At 42.4% G+C, this 15,839-nt stretch overlaps 1 protein-coding gene across 3 annotated transcripts in view; it reads left to right on the top strand.

The window, feature by feature from the left end:
• helz2a (helicase with zinc finger 2a) overlaps positions 1-15,839 on the top strand; it is a 192,760-nt gene that overhangs the window by 163,913 nt on the left and 13,008 nt on the right. For all 3 annotated transcript variants that reach the window (XR_015080626.1, XM_086005343.1, XM_086005342.1), the window contains exons 17-20: positions 3,445-3,579; positions 4,564-4,785; positions 7,014-7,167; positions 12,476-12,643. Coding sequence is in view for 2 of the 3 variants with exons in the window: in XM_086005343.1 (XP_085861469.1) it covers positions 3,445-3,579; positions 4,564-4,785; positions 7,014-7,167; positions 12,476-12,643 (679 nt within the window). In the remaining variant the exon portion in view is untranslated. The remainder of the gene's footprint in view (positions 1-3,444; positions 3,580-4,563; positions 4,786-7,013; positions 7,168-12,475; positions 12,644-15,839) is intronic.

The raw sequence follows: 15,839 nt of genomic DNA, 5'->3' as shown, positions 1-15,839 counted from the left end.
TGTTCTGGAGTTCCCATATGGCACAGAATGTGCCTGCAACGGGCCCCAGCTGCCCTGCCATGCTAGCTAACAATTATTTCAACTATATATTTTTTTTAGCTTTAAGGCTATTTAACTGCTTAGGTAACACTAAAACTATAACCACTAGAAAAATATTAACCTATTAAAAAAATCACATCACTAAGAATGCTAACCAATAAACAAAATACTTACGCTAAGCACCAAAAGCACTAACCAATAAATGAAATACTTATCTGTAACTTACCTGCACTGCTCCATACTCTGTGCTGATTGATGTCACTTTGAGTCTATCTGCTGCTTTGGTTCTCCTGATAGATTCTGCAATTTCCTCACCTACTTCCTTTAAAACCCTAGGGTGGAAACCATCAGATTCTGTGAATTTGGCAGTCTTTAGTGCCATTATTTTCTTCATGATTGTTATTTTGCTTACGTTAATTTTGGTGAGTCCCCGTCCCTGATTCAATATTAGTTTTCTTGGGATGTCCGGCATGTTATCCTCTTCCTCTACAGTAAATACTGATGCAAAGTAATTATTCAACATGTCTGCCATTTCCTTATTTTCATTTACAATATCACCGTTATCAGCTTTCAAGGGTCCCACATTGCTCCTGACCATCCTCTTTTTCCTAATATAATTGTAAAATTGTTTGTGTTAATTTCGATATCCCTTACAAGTTTCTTTTCATACTCCCTTTTTGTAGCTCTTACTATCTTTTTTGTCACCTTTTGTTGTCCTCCCAGTTGTCAGGATCTGTGCTAGTTTTTGCATTTTTTATGCTTTTTCTTTTAGTTTTATGTATTTCCTTACCACTTTAGGCATCCATGGCTTTTTTTTGTAGAGCTCTTACCCCTTAGGGGCATAAACTAGTTCTATATCACTTTAACTTATTTTCTGAATACCTCCCACTGATCTTAAGAAGATAAGAACATAAGAATTAGGAGCAGGAGTAGGCCATATGGCTCTTCAAGCCTGCTCCGCCATTCAATAAGGTCATAGCTGATCTTTGCCTCAATGCCACATTCCCGCCCAATCCCCATATCCCTTGATTCCCCTAGAGCCCAAAAATCTATCTATCTCAGCCTTGAATATACTCAACAACTCAGTATCCATAGCCCTTTAGGTAGAAAATTCCAAAGATTCACAACACTCTGAGTAAATAAATTCCTCCTCATCTCAGTCTTAAATGGCTGAACTCTTATCCTGAGACTATGCCCCCTAGTTCTGTTTTCTTGCTTACATTAACTTTAGTGAGTTCCAGTCCTTGATTCATTATTAATTTCCCTGGAATGTCAGGTGTATTACTGGAGTCCATAATTAAGGATAGACTGACTGAACCACCATGAACATTTTCAGCTGATGAGAGAGAACCAGCATGGATTTGTAAAGGGTAGGTCATGCCTGACGAACCTGATTGAATTTTTTGAGGAAGTAACTAAAGTAGTAGACAGGGGAATATCTATGGATGTTATTTATATGGACTTCCAGAAGGCATTTGATAAAGTCCCTCATAAGAGATTGTTAACTAAAGTTGAATCTCATGGAATTGAGAGCAAATTATTGACCCGGTTAGGAAATTGGCTGAGCGGCAGGAGACAGAGATAATGGGCAGATACTCCAATTGGCAGGATGTGACTAGTGGTGTCCCACTGGGATCTGTTTTGGGCCCTCAACTATTCACTGTATTTATTAACGACTTAGATGACAGGACAGAGAGCCACATATCCAAGTAGGCAGCATTGTAAGCAGTGTAGATGGAAGCATAAAATTACAGAGATATTAATAGATTAAGCGAATGGGCAAAACTGTGGCAAATGGATTTCTATGTAGGCAAATGTGAGGTCATTTACTATGGACCTAAAACGGATAGAACTACTTTCTAAATGGTGAAAAGCTAGAAGCAGTGGAGGTCCAAAGAGACTTAGGGGTCCACGTACATAATTCATTAAAATATCATGGACAGGTAAAGAAAATAATCAAAAAAGCTAATGGAATACTGGCCTTTATATCTTGAGGACTAGAATACAAAAGGTGAGAAGCCATGCTAAACCTATACAAAGCCCTGGTTAGACCACACCTGGAGTACTGCATTCAGTTCTGGGCACCACACCTTAGGAAGGATATATTGACCTTGGAGGGAATGCAGCGTAGATTTACTAAAATGATACCTGGACTCCAAGGGTCAAATTACGAGGAGAGATTACACAAGCTAGGGTTGTATTCCCTGGAATTTAGAAGATTAAGGGGTGATTTGATTGAAGTTTTCAAGATATTAAGGGGAACTGATAGGGTAGATAGAGAGAAACTATTTCCGCTAGTTGGGGATTCTAGGACTAGGCGACGTAGTCTAAAAATTAGAGCCAGGCCTTTCAGGAGTGATGTTAGGAAACACTTCTACACACAAAGGGTAGTAGAAGTATGGAACTCTCTTCTGCAAGCGGCAGTTGATGTTGAGTCAATTGTTAATTTTAAATCTGAGATTGATAGATGTTTTGTTAACCAATGGTATTAAGGAATAAGGGGCAAAGGCGGGTATATGGAGTTAGGTCACAGATCAGCTATGATCTCATTAAATGGTGGAACAGGCTCGAGCAGTTAAATGGCCCACTCCTGTTCCTATGTTCCTATTCATATGCATTATCCTCTTCCTCTACTGTGAAGAGTGACATAAAGTAATTATTCAACAAGTCTGCCATTACCTTATTTTCATTTGCAATATTACTCCCACCTGTTTTTAAACAGATGACACAACATTACGCTTGACTACCCTTTTTCTAATATAATTGTAAAAACTTTTGGTGTTAATCTTGATACCCCTCGCAAGCTTCTTGAAGTGGCCCAGTGAAGCAATCTGGTTGGCAGGCCACCCTTAAAGGTACTGAACTAAGTCAGGTTACGCTGCTGCATGATTGGAGCTTAATAACATTTTATGCTAAAATAGTATACAATTTTTTTTTCCAAAGAACACACATTCAAGTTCAGGTGGTTGTATTTCTATGTAAATCTCAGGTGAAGAAGAGGAATAATTCTTTATTTATAATCTGTTTTTGCAGGCAGCTTGGAGACTGCTTGCATCTCCCTCACAGGCCTCAGAGGACTACCTCAGCTAAACTATGCACTCTTTTCAGCAGGACTCCTCCTGAGGCCAGAAGTTCTGCTTGCACTTAATTGAAGGGTAGGGAGAGTTGGTGGTAAAAAGTCTAGGTCTTCCTAATAATCAGACACATATGGAATAAATTTTCCTGTTCCTGTGCCTGGGTATATTGGATCGCCTGGTTGCATAGTAGAAAATCAGGCAGGGAGGATTGCACACCTGTAATGTCTATGCAATAATTTACATTGACTACGGAAGAAATCAAAGTCTACTTGAGTTTGATTTCTTTAATTGGCCCTATCTGTGTATAAAACCATGCTTTTCCCTTCAGATCGTTCTTCTGGGAGACCATATGCAACTACGTCCCATTATAAACAATGAGTTCTGCAGACGTCTTGGCATGGAGACATCACTATTTGCTCGCTATGTTCAACAAGCACTGATGCTTGATGTGCAATATCGGATGGTAGGTATTAACTGCTCAGATGCTGGTAGTGTTGAATATGATGATTAATAAAAAATTTTACGTAGATGAAGAAAACATTGAAATATTGGGGGTAATTTTAATGTTTATCGTTGAGCGAAAAACAGATGATTGCAAACTACCAACTTGTTTTACCCTAATACAAAAGCAAAAATGAGCAGGCAGCTGATCAATGGGCACGGGTTAATCGTGCATCACGCTCCCTGCGCCCATTTTTGGGGGTTATCCAATTTACCCCCCATAGAATGCTATGTCCACATCTGCTGCATACCTATATTGTGGTTACAGGTACCAAATTGTTGCTGAGCCACCTGGTGGTTGGGGTGCAGAATCACCAACTTAGAGTAGAAGCTAAAGCAAAATACTGCGGATGCTGGAAATCTGAAATAAAAACAGAAAATGCTGGAAACACTCAGCAGGTCAGGTAGCATTGAGGAGAGAGAAACAGAGTTAACGTTTCGGGTCGAGGACCTTTCGTCAGAACTGGAAAAGGTTAGAGAAGAGAGATTTTTCTTCTTCTCTAACCTTTTCCAGTTCTGATGAAGTGCCCTCCGCCTGAAACGTTAACTCTGTTTCTCTCTCCTCGATGCTGCCTGACCTGCTGAGTGTTTCCAGCATTGTCTGTTGTTATACCACCTATAGGCTAACAGGTATCACCTGGAATTCTACAATCCACCCAGTGATTTTAAAATATAATAGAGGTTGACGGTTGAGGGAGAATTCGCTACTTGGAAACTTTGCCCATGGTTATTTCCCTCAGAGGTAAATTACCTCCTATTGACAATTGTAATGAAATATTCAGGGTGAGTACAAAACAGATAATTACTGACAAGAAGAATTTTGTAAAGGGCAGTTTGTATATGGTTCTGTATTTTCGTACGCAGTGTGCGCTTCTGTGTAAATGTTCATAGTATTTCATCACTTCTAAAAATACTAAAATTGAAGTTTATTATTTAATTTTATCAGCACCAAGAAATTTGCCAGTTTCCCTCTGAGAAGTTTTATAAAGGGAGGCTGAAAACCGATGCTAGGATTGCACTTCGTCCCCCAAGTGTCTTCTGTCACCATGGAAAGAAGAATTGCCCGATAATCTTTGGCCATGTGATGGGAAGCGAAATTAGTTTGATGGTGTCGACTGAGGAGGGAAATGAGAATTCCAAAGCAAACAAGTCGGAGGCTGAAAGAACTGTGAGTAATGAATCATAATTACATTGCAAGGAGAATCAAATAGAAAATATGCAGTAGATGGGGAATTTAAAGGCTTGACCTGATAACCCAAAGGGGATTTTATTTAGCTTTGCCCATTGATTAATTATTCTTCATATTTCAATCTTCCCATATAGAATTCTGTTTAAATTCAGCTATAAATAAGAACATAAGAAATAGGAGCAGGAGTAGGCCATTCGGCCCCTCGAGCCTGCTCCGCCATTCAATAAGATCATGGCTGATCATCGACCTCAACTCCACTTTTCTGCCCTATCCCCATATCCCTTGATTCTCTTAATATCCAAAAACCTATCGATCTCTGAATATATTTGTTATGTATAATAAAGCATTATTATAAGCAAAGAGTACTCTTCAACATTCTTCTTTAAGACACATAAGATGCTTCTTACCAGAGATAACATTATTTCACAAATTCTGAACCTGTGATTAAAGTGGTCTGAAGCACTCTGGAACTCTATTATAGTTCTAAGGTAAAAGTGGCTTTATATACTACAAAACCACTTTTGCTTCAGAACTTAACCACTGTTCTGAACCAATACCCAGTTTTAGAATTTGTCAACAAACTCCCCGATCTTGCAAACTAGTTAGTGAATAAAGCAACCTTTCCTTTTGATAACAAGTTGCTTTTATATAGCACCTTTAACATGGAAAATACATCCCAAATAGTTTCACATAGGTGGATTTAAAAAATGGATGCCAAGCCAAAGAAAGAGATGTTAGATGGGGTGTCCAAAAGCTTGGTCAAAGAGATGAGTTTTAAGGAGAGTCTAAAAGGAGGAGAGGGAAGTGGAGAGGTAGAATGCAGAAGGCATGGCCACCAAAGGTAGGGCAAAGGGCAGGGAGATGCACAAGAGGCCAGAGTTAGAGGAACAGAGAGTTTGGTGCTGGAGAGAGTAGGGCTGGAGAAGATTAGAGATAGGAGGGGCGAAGCCATAAAATGATTTAAACACATGGATGAGAATTTAAATTTGAGGTGTTGGGCAAGGACATGAGTGATGGGCAAGTGAGACATTGTGAGGGGTAGGAGAGGTGCAGCAGAGTTTTGGATGAACTGAAGCTTATGGAGGGTGGAATTCTGAGAGGTCGGCCAAGAGAGCACTGGAATAATTGTTTCTGGGTTTGATATTACATTATCCTGTGACCTAATTGGTGAATCTAGAAAACTAGTCGACAGCAAATGCATCACCTTGATAATTCATGGGGTTTGCTACCTTTGATCCCAGGATTATCAGATCCTGAGCAATTTAATGTTCTTGAAAAATTGCAGCCAAAAAATGCCAGGATTTTGGGATTGCAGAAGCGATTGCTTTTATAAAGGCAGCAGATGTTTTCTTGGTAGCATTGTTGCATTGTATAATTTACTCAAAAATGTGTAAGATATTTGTTTACTGCCACATTGGCGGAATCCTGGTGTCTGTGAGGACACTACTTTCTTCAGACATGTTAGAAAGTGTTTATCACATAGCATTTCCACAGGACGTAGCCTTTTGTTCCTTTGTTATAATTTTCATCAACTCTTCTGACATCAGCACCTGTTAGTTGGAGCAACAGAACCCTAAAATTAAAAATGCAAATAATTGTTCCAGGGTTGTATGCATAGTGTAAGGTATATGCACTAGCAATTATATTTTTTAAAAGCTAGTTTCTAACATAGAAAAAGGCATCACATAATTTTTTCCTGTCCTGGCTACAGTTCTGTTGAATCCTATGAAAATGCATAGCAGTCCTAATCCCTGTCCTATGATGTGTAAGATTGAATCCCAAAATCCATATGTCACCAAAGGTATGCAGGATTGTAAATCCTAACTATTTGCTGAAATGGGCTTATTGAGAACTGAAAATCACATTGACTGTTGTTTAGAATACAGTTCACTCTCATAATATCAATGTTGTTGGGAACAAACTTGCGAAAATTAAACATGTGCATTATTTATTAACAAATCATTATGTAGTAGAAGAAAAAAGGTGGATATTACTGTCGCCTCATAGCCTTATAAGGAGATTGTCCTTATATTGAGGGTGAAGTGTGCTCCATCAGTTACCATGAGTAATATTTGCTGTGGTTAAAGGCACATACTTAATAATAGGGCTGGATCTTTTAAAGAGCAAATGAATTGACAAGTCAATCCGTGAGTTGAAAGTTACACATGTCTGTATTCACCGTCTCTGTTTTTCTATCTGATGAATAGGTGAGCATTGTGAAGCAGTTAATCCTTGTCAAAATCAAACCAGAGGACATTGCAGTTTTGACACCCTACAATGCACAGGTTTTAGAGATAAGCAAGCTGCTCACTGCAGGAAGAATTACAGGGGTAACTGTGTGTACCATCATAAAAAGTCAAGGTACTGGAATGTGCAAACTCCACCTCCCTCATAGAGGTGGATGGCAACTTTGTTACTTACTTCACAAAATACTTTTCTGTAGTGTTTTCCTATCTATGATGAAGGCGTCCTGACTGAAACATTTATAATTTTATTTTTTAAACATTCTCTTCACGTGCCTTGGAATGTGTTGGTGCACTGGTGTGGTGCATCATCAGGCTATTACCACAGAACATTTATAGACACCATTTTTTCCCATCCACAGACCTAGCAATTCTCCTTCTTCTGAAGGCCTTCAAACCACAACAGCGCAAAATTGGACATAGGAGGCCAGACAGCTCCTCGAGCCTGTTCCACCATTCAATAAGATCCTGGCTCATCTCTACCTCAACCCCGTTTACCCTCCTTTGACTCATATCCCTTGATACCCTTACTTAATAAAAATCGATCAATCTCAGTCTTGAAAGCTTCAATTGACCCAGCACCATAGCCTTTTGGCGGGATAGATTTCCAGATTTCAGAGCCACTGTTATTGCTTAATCCAAGCCGAAGTTTATAGACCAAAGCATTCCTCTGATAAGAATCTCTGTCTCCTCCCACTTCTGCTTCAATCAAGTATAGAGTGGACAGCACTACCTGTGGCTGTCAAGGTCACCGTGTCCCTTAACTTTTACGCTACTGAGTTGCTACAGGCTGCAGCAGGTGACATAGAAACATAGAAGATAGGAGCAGGAGAAGGCCATTCGGCCCCTCGAGCCTGCTCCGCCATTCAATGAGATCATGGCTGATCATCCAAATTCAGTACCCTATCCCTGCTTTCTCCCCATATCCCTTGATCCCTTTAGCCTTAAGAAATATATCCAACTCCTTCTTGAATATATTTAATGAATTGGCCTCTACTGCCTTCTGTGGTAGAGAATTCCACAGGTTCACCACTCTCTGGGTGAAGAAATTCCTCCTCATCTCTGTCCTAAATGGCTTACCCCTTATCCTTAGACTATGATCCCTGGTTCTGGACTCCCCGACCATCGGGAACATCCTTCCTGCATCTAGTCTGTCTAGTCCTGTTAGAATTTTATAAGTTTCAATGAGATCCCCTCTCATTCTTCTAAACTCCAGCGAGTACAAGCCCAATCGACCCAATCTCTCCTCATACGTCATTCCTGCCATCCCAGGTATCAGCCTGGTGAATCTTCGCTGCACTCCTTCCATGGCAAGAACATCCTTCCTCAGATAAGGCGACCAAAACTGCACACAATACTCAAGATGCGGTCTCACCAAGGCCCTGTACAACTGCAGCAAGACATCCTTGTTCCTGTACTCAAAACCTCTCGCTACGAAGGCCAACATACCATTTGCCTTCTGAACCGCCTGCTGCACCTGCATGCTTACCTTCAGCGACTGGTGCACAAGGATGCCCAGGTCTCGTTGCACTTCCCCTTCTCCCAATCTATTGCCATTCAGATAATAATCTGCCTTCTTGTTTTTGACACCAAAGTGGATAACCTCGCATTTATCCACGTTATATTGCATCTGCCATGCTTCTGCCCAATCACCCAACCTGTCCAAATCATAATGGAGTTTCTCGGCATCCTCCTCACAGCACACACGCCCACCCAGCTTTGTGTCGTCTGCAAACTTGGAGATATTACATCTAGTTCCCTCGTCTAGATCATTAATATATATTGTGAATAGCTGGGGTCCAAGGACCGATCCCTGCGGTACCCCACTAGTCACTGCCTGCCACTCGGAAAAATAGCCATTTATTCCAACTCTTTGCTTTCTGTCTGCCAACCAGTTCTCTATCCAAGTCAATACCTTGCCCCCAATCCCATGTGCCTTAACTTTACACGCTAATCTCTTATGCGGGACCTTATCGAAAGCCTTTTGAAAGTCCAAATACACCACATCCACTGGTTCTCCCTTATCTATTTTACCAGTTATCTATATGACATCAGTGACATATCACACTTTGTTGTGCAACACTGTTGCAGGGAGGTGACCAAGGTTCTCTATGCCAGGAGAAACACATACACCACATTCCCTATGGACAGAGCAAAGCAGGACGAGAGATCACTAGAATTTGACCACATTGCATGCTTCCCCAGGGTCCAAGGTGCCATAGACAGCACACACATTAACTTAAAGCTTCCCATCACCAGCCTGGAAACTTTCTCAATATAAATGGATATCACTCCCTGAATGTGCAGCTTGGTTGCGACCACAAGCAATGCATCATGTAGGTCTGTAACCGGTTTCCTGGCATCAGTCATGATTCATTTATCCTGCACCAGTCCTCTGTGCCACCTTTATTTAAACCAGATTGTCAGGTCACAGGCTGGTGACAAGGGATATTCCCTCCGGACAAGGCTCGTGACTCCTATCAGGAACCTGGGTACAGGCCCAGAGCATGCCTATAACGAGAGCCATGCTGCCACCAGAAATATAATGGAGCAGAACATTGGCATACTGACTGACCGTGTTTCCAGATTTGTAGTCATGTGCTGCATGCTGCAGAATGTTGCTATACTGAGGGACCAGCCCTTACCACCACCTAGGCAGCGAGAAGTGGAGGAGAAGGAGGAAGAGCAGCACAAAGAGGAGGAAGAGCCAAAGCAGAATTGAGCACCAGTCCCCTAGCTGCCAGAATTCTCAAGAGAGCAATTCATCCAAGAGTGCTTCACCTGCACCATCCCTCCTATCCACAATATACCATCAGACCTGCAATCCTTATCACCATTGTCCTTACTACCACCATCCAATTACCTTCCTTCAGTCCAGCTTCATAGGCCTTAGCCTCAACTGACTACAAATATGAACCACAACACCAAATCCAGAAGGCAGAAATCTTACTTCAAAAACTCACTTCCGATTTGAATAACAGTTAACTGAAGTAATTAAGAATCACTCATGTGCCACCCCCACTACCTGTCTTGTGTGCTTCTATGAGGCGTATCCCCAGTGGCTACAGCTTGGGAGGTGGAAGGCTGCTGAGCTTCCACTAAGGATACTTCAGATGGCTGTGGTAGGAGACCTTGAACAGCACTGGGCCTCAAGGGCCCAGCTACAGACTGTAGCATCTCGGCATGTTACAGTCTAGCCCAGCTGGCTGTGTAGCACTGACAAGAGCACTGACAGAGTGGGTGGCGAGGAAGCAGGCATGCTGTCATCCTGAGAGAGGACAGGATGCTCCATGCTCTCAGCCATTGTACGCAAGCTCGCCGGCAAGTTGCTCAGTGCACCTAGCATTTCCCGATGTATGCCAATCAGCCTTCTTCAGTAGCCTGGGTCCTCGAAGTCAGCATCTGCAGTAGTCCTAGTGTGGGATCTCACCCTTTGGCGAGCTGTTACCTTTGGCATCCTATTCCCCGCCCTAGCTCATACGCACTTGTGCCCGGTGATTCACCATGTGAATAAGCCTTTCCCAGTATACCCTCTAAAGTACACATGGTGCCAGTCTCTGAGCTGGTGCTTGCGAGGGTGAAATTGAGATGCTGCATCTTCAGGAAATTGCAGCGTGATACCTGGGATGGCAGGAATGACGTATGAGGAGAGATTGTGTCGATTGGGCTTATACTCACTGGAGTTTAGAAGATTGAGAGGGGATCTCATCGAAACCTATAAAATTCTGTCAGGCCTGGATAGACTAGATGCAGGAAAGATGTTTCTGATGGCTGGGGAGTCCAGAACCAGGGGCCATAGTCTAAGGATAAGGGGTAAGCCATTTAGGACTGAAATGAGGAGGAATTTCTTCACCCAGAGAGTGGTGAACCTGTGGAATTCTCTGCCACAGAGGGCGGTGGAGGCCAGTTCATTAAATATATTCAAGAAGGAGTTGGATATATTTCTTAAGGCTAAAGGGATCAAGGGATATGGGGAGAAGGCAGAGACAGGGTACTGAATTTGGATGATCAGCCATGATCTCATTGAATGGCAGAGCAGGCTCGAAGAGCCGAATGGCCTACTCCTGCTCCTATCTTCTATGTTTAACAGGTGCCCCTGCTATGGAGCCAAGACCACTCTTCTGTGGCTGCGCATCAGCACTCCTACAGCCTTGCTTAAGAACAGATTGCAGGAGTGATGTAATACTTTGGAAGCCCTGTCAACGGTGGCCCCCAAAGCCATGGCAGCTGTCTGAGCTTCCATGGCAGCAGTGTGAGTCATCATGGAAGCTGTCAGTGTTGTTGCCAGAGGCTCCATCCTGGTGGGCCCCACTCTCATGCTTATGGAGCTGATCATTTGCTCCATGTTCAACAGAATGGTCTCCATCTCAGCACGAAATTCTGACACAAGTTGGAGCTGGACCCCTCCATGCTCTCAGCCATTGTACGCAAGCTCACTGGCAAGTTGCTCAGTGCACCTAGCATTTCCCGATGTATGCCAATTAGCCTTCTTCAGTAGCCTGGGTCCTCGAAGTCAGCATCTGCAGTGGTCCTAGTGTGGGATCTCACCCTTTGGCGAGCTGGTACCTTTGGCATCCTATTCGCCGCCCTAGCTCATACACACTTGTGCCCGGTGATTCACCATGTGAATAAGCCTTTCCCAGTATACCCCCTAAAGTACACACGGTGCCAGTCTCTGAGCTGGTGCTTGCGAGGGTGAAATTGAGATGCTGCATCTTCAGGAATTTCATATTAAGCACTGTTATTGAAGCAAGGTGAGGTTGTAGCTGTGTAGTTTTCAGAGTACTAAATTTTGAACAAAAGTATTTGAATTGCAGTGGGGGAAATAGTGGAAAAAACGGAGGGGGAGAAATGAACAGAAAACCTGGAGCTCTGTCAGTGAAAGGAAATTTAAAAAAATAGCAGAATTCATGCAGTTTGATAAAGCTTCAGCTATTTCTGATGATTGTGTTGAATTTATGATTTAAGAATGTTGGCAATAAACCAAATCCAACTGAACTGTGTATACAGCTCTATGCAGCAATATGTACCATTTGGCACATAGAATCATAGAATGGTTACCACACGGAAGAAGGCCATTCGGCCTGTCGAGCCCGTGCCGGCTCTCTGCAAGAGCACTTCAGCTAGTCCCATTCCCACGCCCTTTCCCTGTAGCCCTGCAAATTGTTTTCCTCAGGTACTTATCCAACTCCCTTTTCAAATCCACGATTGAATCTGCCTCCACCACCCTTTCAGGCAGTGCATTCCAGATCCTAACCACTCGCTGCGTAAAAATCATTTTCCTTATGTCGCCTTTGTTTCTTCTTCCAATCACCTTAAATCTGTGTCCTCTGGTTCTCGACCCTTCTGCTAATGGGAACAATATATGAAGTATACACATGCAATATATGAAGAAGTCATGATTTTTTTTTTACATTTTCTTATAGGAAGTGAATGGCGTTATGTCATCGTTTCTGCAGTTCGTTCCCTTCCAAAAAGAGAAATTGATAGCCAACCTTCAAAATCCTGGCTGAAGAAACACCTGGGTTTCATCACTGATCCAAACCAAGTGAATGTTGCACTAACAAGAGCACAAGAAGGCCTCTGTATCTTTGGTGAGCAGAATCTCATATTTTAAAGATTGTCTTTATGGAAAGGTGTTTCGACAAGGTTTTTCTATGTTAGTTCTTTCAAGCTGAAAAAAATGATGAGGGTGATGACTCAGTCACAAGCAAGTGCTTGAGTTGTAGCCAAATTTGCTGATGACTCAGGACTTGGGTTGTCACAAACAAGTAACTGCATGCATGTCAGTTATGGGGAAGCTATTAGAATGTCATTAATCATATGAGCAAATATGATCTCATCAGAGAGAGCCAACATGGCTTTGTTAAAGGTAAGTCATTTCTGACTAATATAGTTATATGTTTTGAGGCGTGGTGTAACTATGAAACCCACTTGCTATATGGACTGGATATCATAATTCTCTGCTTATATACTTATATGCACTCCTCCAATTTTCCACAGGGCAGACAGATTAATACTTTAGTGAGATGATACCAGATATGAGTCATTAAGCTGCTATTATTTGCAGCCAGTAAATGAGAGTTATAACAACTCTCGCCTTATTTCAAATGAACTTCAGTATCCATTCATAAGTAAGAAAAAGCCATACCATCCTGGGCCTGTTAGCTCTCTTCCTAAGGTAGACTGGCCTACGCCTTGCCTGCCTTGCAAACCAACTGACATTGAAGCCTTTCTGGATAGGAAGTTTAACAGTTTACATAGGATTACATAAGATATACGGCTCAGAAACAGGCCATTTGGTCCAACCGGTACATGTCGGCGTTTATGCTCCACTCGAGGATCCTCCCGTCTTTCCTCAACTAAATCTATCAGCATTCCCTTCTCCCTCATATGCTTGTCCAGCCTCCCCTTAAATGCATCTATACTATTCACTTCAACCACTCCCTGTGGTAGCGAGTTCCACATTCTCACCACTCTTTAGGTAAAGAAGTTTCTTCTGAATTCCTTATTGGATTTCTTGGTGACTATCTTATATTGATGGCCTCCAGTTATGCTCTTCCCCACAAGTGGAAACATTGTTTGACACCTGACTTTTTCCCTGCCTGGGGATTACCAGTAGAGCTGCCAATTAAACCAGCTACCGTCTCCCAGCATCTCATGCATGAGTGCCTACTGGAGTGTTTGACATGAGATACAAAATGTGCACTGTTCCTTCATCATTGCTGGGTCAAAATCCTGGAATTCCCTATCGAACACTATTGTGGAAGCACCATCACCAGTAGAACTGCAGCAAGTCAATGAGAAAGCCCACACCATTTTCTTAGGGCAACTAGGGATGGACCATTAATGCAGCCTTGTGATGTAACTCACATCTCCAGAACATATAAAAGTGAATATGCACGGTTATTTCAATAGATGGCCCTGAAATTCCCTGGGGATTTTCCTGGTCTACCGCAGTAACTCCAGCAAGAGACCAGTGGAACTCTCGGGGACACTGTGTAAATGGCCATTACAATAATTACCTACAGAGTTCCAGGCTTGGCTGCCTTACAAGTTTGGACTATTCCCTCCACAGAAGAAAAGGTAAGATGCAGAAAATTAAGAAAAAGGAAGTTGCAAAGGAACATAAAACATTTCACTCAGAGATCAGATGTAACTTATTTTTAACATATGCATTTGTGTATAATGCAGTGGAAATCCTACACTCTCCATGGGGGATTTTGTTTCATTGGGAAGTCCACCACCTTAATAGTAAAGAACCAATGTTAATGCACTAGTCAGGTCTCTACTCTTCCTTCATGATGCACTGTAAAGGAATGCATTCTGAAAAATAGGGAGAGTGGAAAATAGATCCCTAGATTTGCATTCTGACAAAATGCAAATACTTCCCGAAATGCAAACACATGTATGACACAAACGGAATAAAATTCAGCCTGTTCGCATCGGATTACAGAAAGCCATCAGGCCCATTCAGTAGGTGCTTAGTGCCATCTAAAGGAGAAACCAGATTCTGCACAAATAATGCGATTTGAAGGAAGCCTTCTGGCAGCTGTCTGATGCAATCATAGAATCATAGGAATATGGTTGATAGTACAATCTGAGCCTGTAGCACTGCTGCACATGGGGCACTAGGCAGTGCATAAGGGTGGGTCCTAACTTTGTATTTAAATGCAAATAAACTTATCTGGCATTTCTTCTTTGATCTTCTTCCTCTTCCTGCAAGAATAGAGGAATATCCATGTAGGTATCAAGTATCCTTCTGATGTGCTCTGTTGAGGTTAGTCAATGGAATCAACCACCTCTTGGCCACTTAGAGCTGAAGAAAAACAAATTTTAGAATTCTAGCATTAAGATGCCAGTTAAAGTGGAGACTTGCATGGCAAAATACTGTAGTTTGTTATGCTGCAGTGCTGCTGCGTATGCTTGTGTGAGTGAGAGAGTAACGAGATGAAGAATGAAAAATGAAGAATAATGCTAGTCATGTGTTTGAGGGAGATCTCCAACTTCCCTCCCCTCCCCACATCCCCTATTGCATCAATGCCTAGAGTGTCCAGTGCTGTCTCCTTGTTAGGCGTTAAGGATTGAGCTTGGGTGCCTCCTTCCTGACTGCATCTGCTCGCACTGTTGTTTGTGTGCCCTTAAGATAGAAAAAGGATATATGTTAGAATAAGAAATATGAAAGTTAGGTTTGACGCAAGTGCTTAGACCAGCAACTACCTTATGTGTGAACATGTAAATACCTTGGGGTTGATTTTAACTTGTTGAAGTTGGCATTAGCGGGGTGGTAATGGCCTCAAAATGGTTGGTAGATTTACTACCCCCTAAAAGCCAATACTCAGATGGTAGGCCCCTTTAACATGCAAATTAAGGTCCTGATTGCTATTTTAAGACATAACCGGTTGAAGTGTGGAACGTGCACACTCCAACCAGTTTTTTTTGCAATAGAGCCAAAGGGGCCCCGTAAAGGCAAATTGTAAATGATCCTTCGGGCCCACAAAAATAATAATCCGGACAGCAGCTGCCCCGGGCTCCCCACCTCTCCGGACTTATCATGCATCCGGCCAGGCAGCCTCTGGGCTGCCCAATATTGCGCCATCCTGAATCCAGCGCGCTGCATCAGGATGCCTGTTTGAGGCAACTCACTGATTCCACTTAAATGAAGTCCGGGCTTCTTCGCTGTTGGAACAGGCGAGCTGCTGGCTAGCTCTGCTGATTGGCTGCCGCAAATGTTAAAGTAGACCCCCTTGTGAGGGCAGCTTGTTTGATGTGTGTTGCTTGCAAGGTTTC

The sequence above is a fragment of the Somniosus microcephalus genome, chromosome 13 (genome assembly GCF_052327205.1).
Source record: "Somniosus microcephalus isolate GS21.2 chromosome 13, FLI_Smic_1.0, whole genome shotgun sequence".
Lineage (NCBI taxonomy): Eukaryota > Metazoa > Chordata > Chondrichthyes > Squaliformes > Somniosidae > Somniosus > Somniosus microcephalus.
The sequence above is the reverse complement of the archived record's forward strand: the minus strand, read 5'-3'. Positions and strand labels throughout refer to the sequence as shown.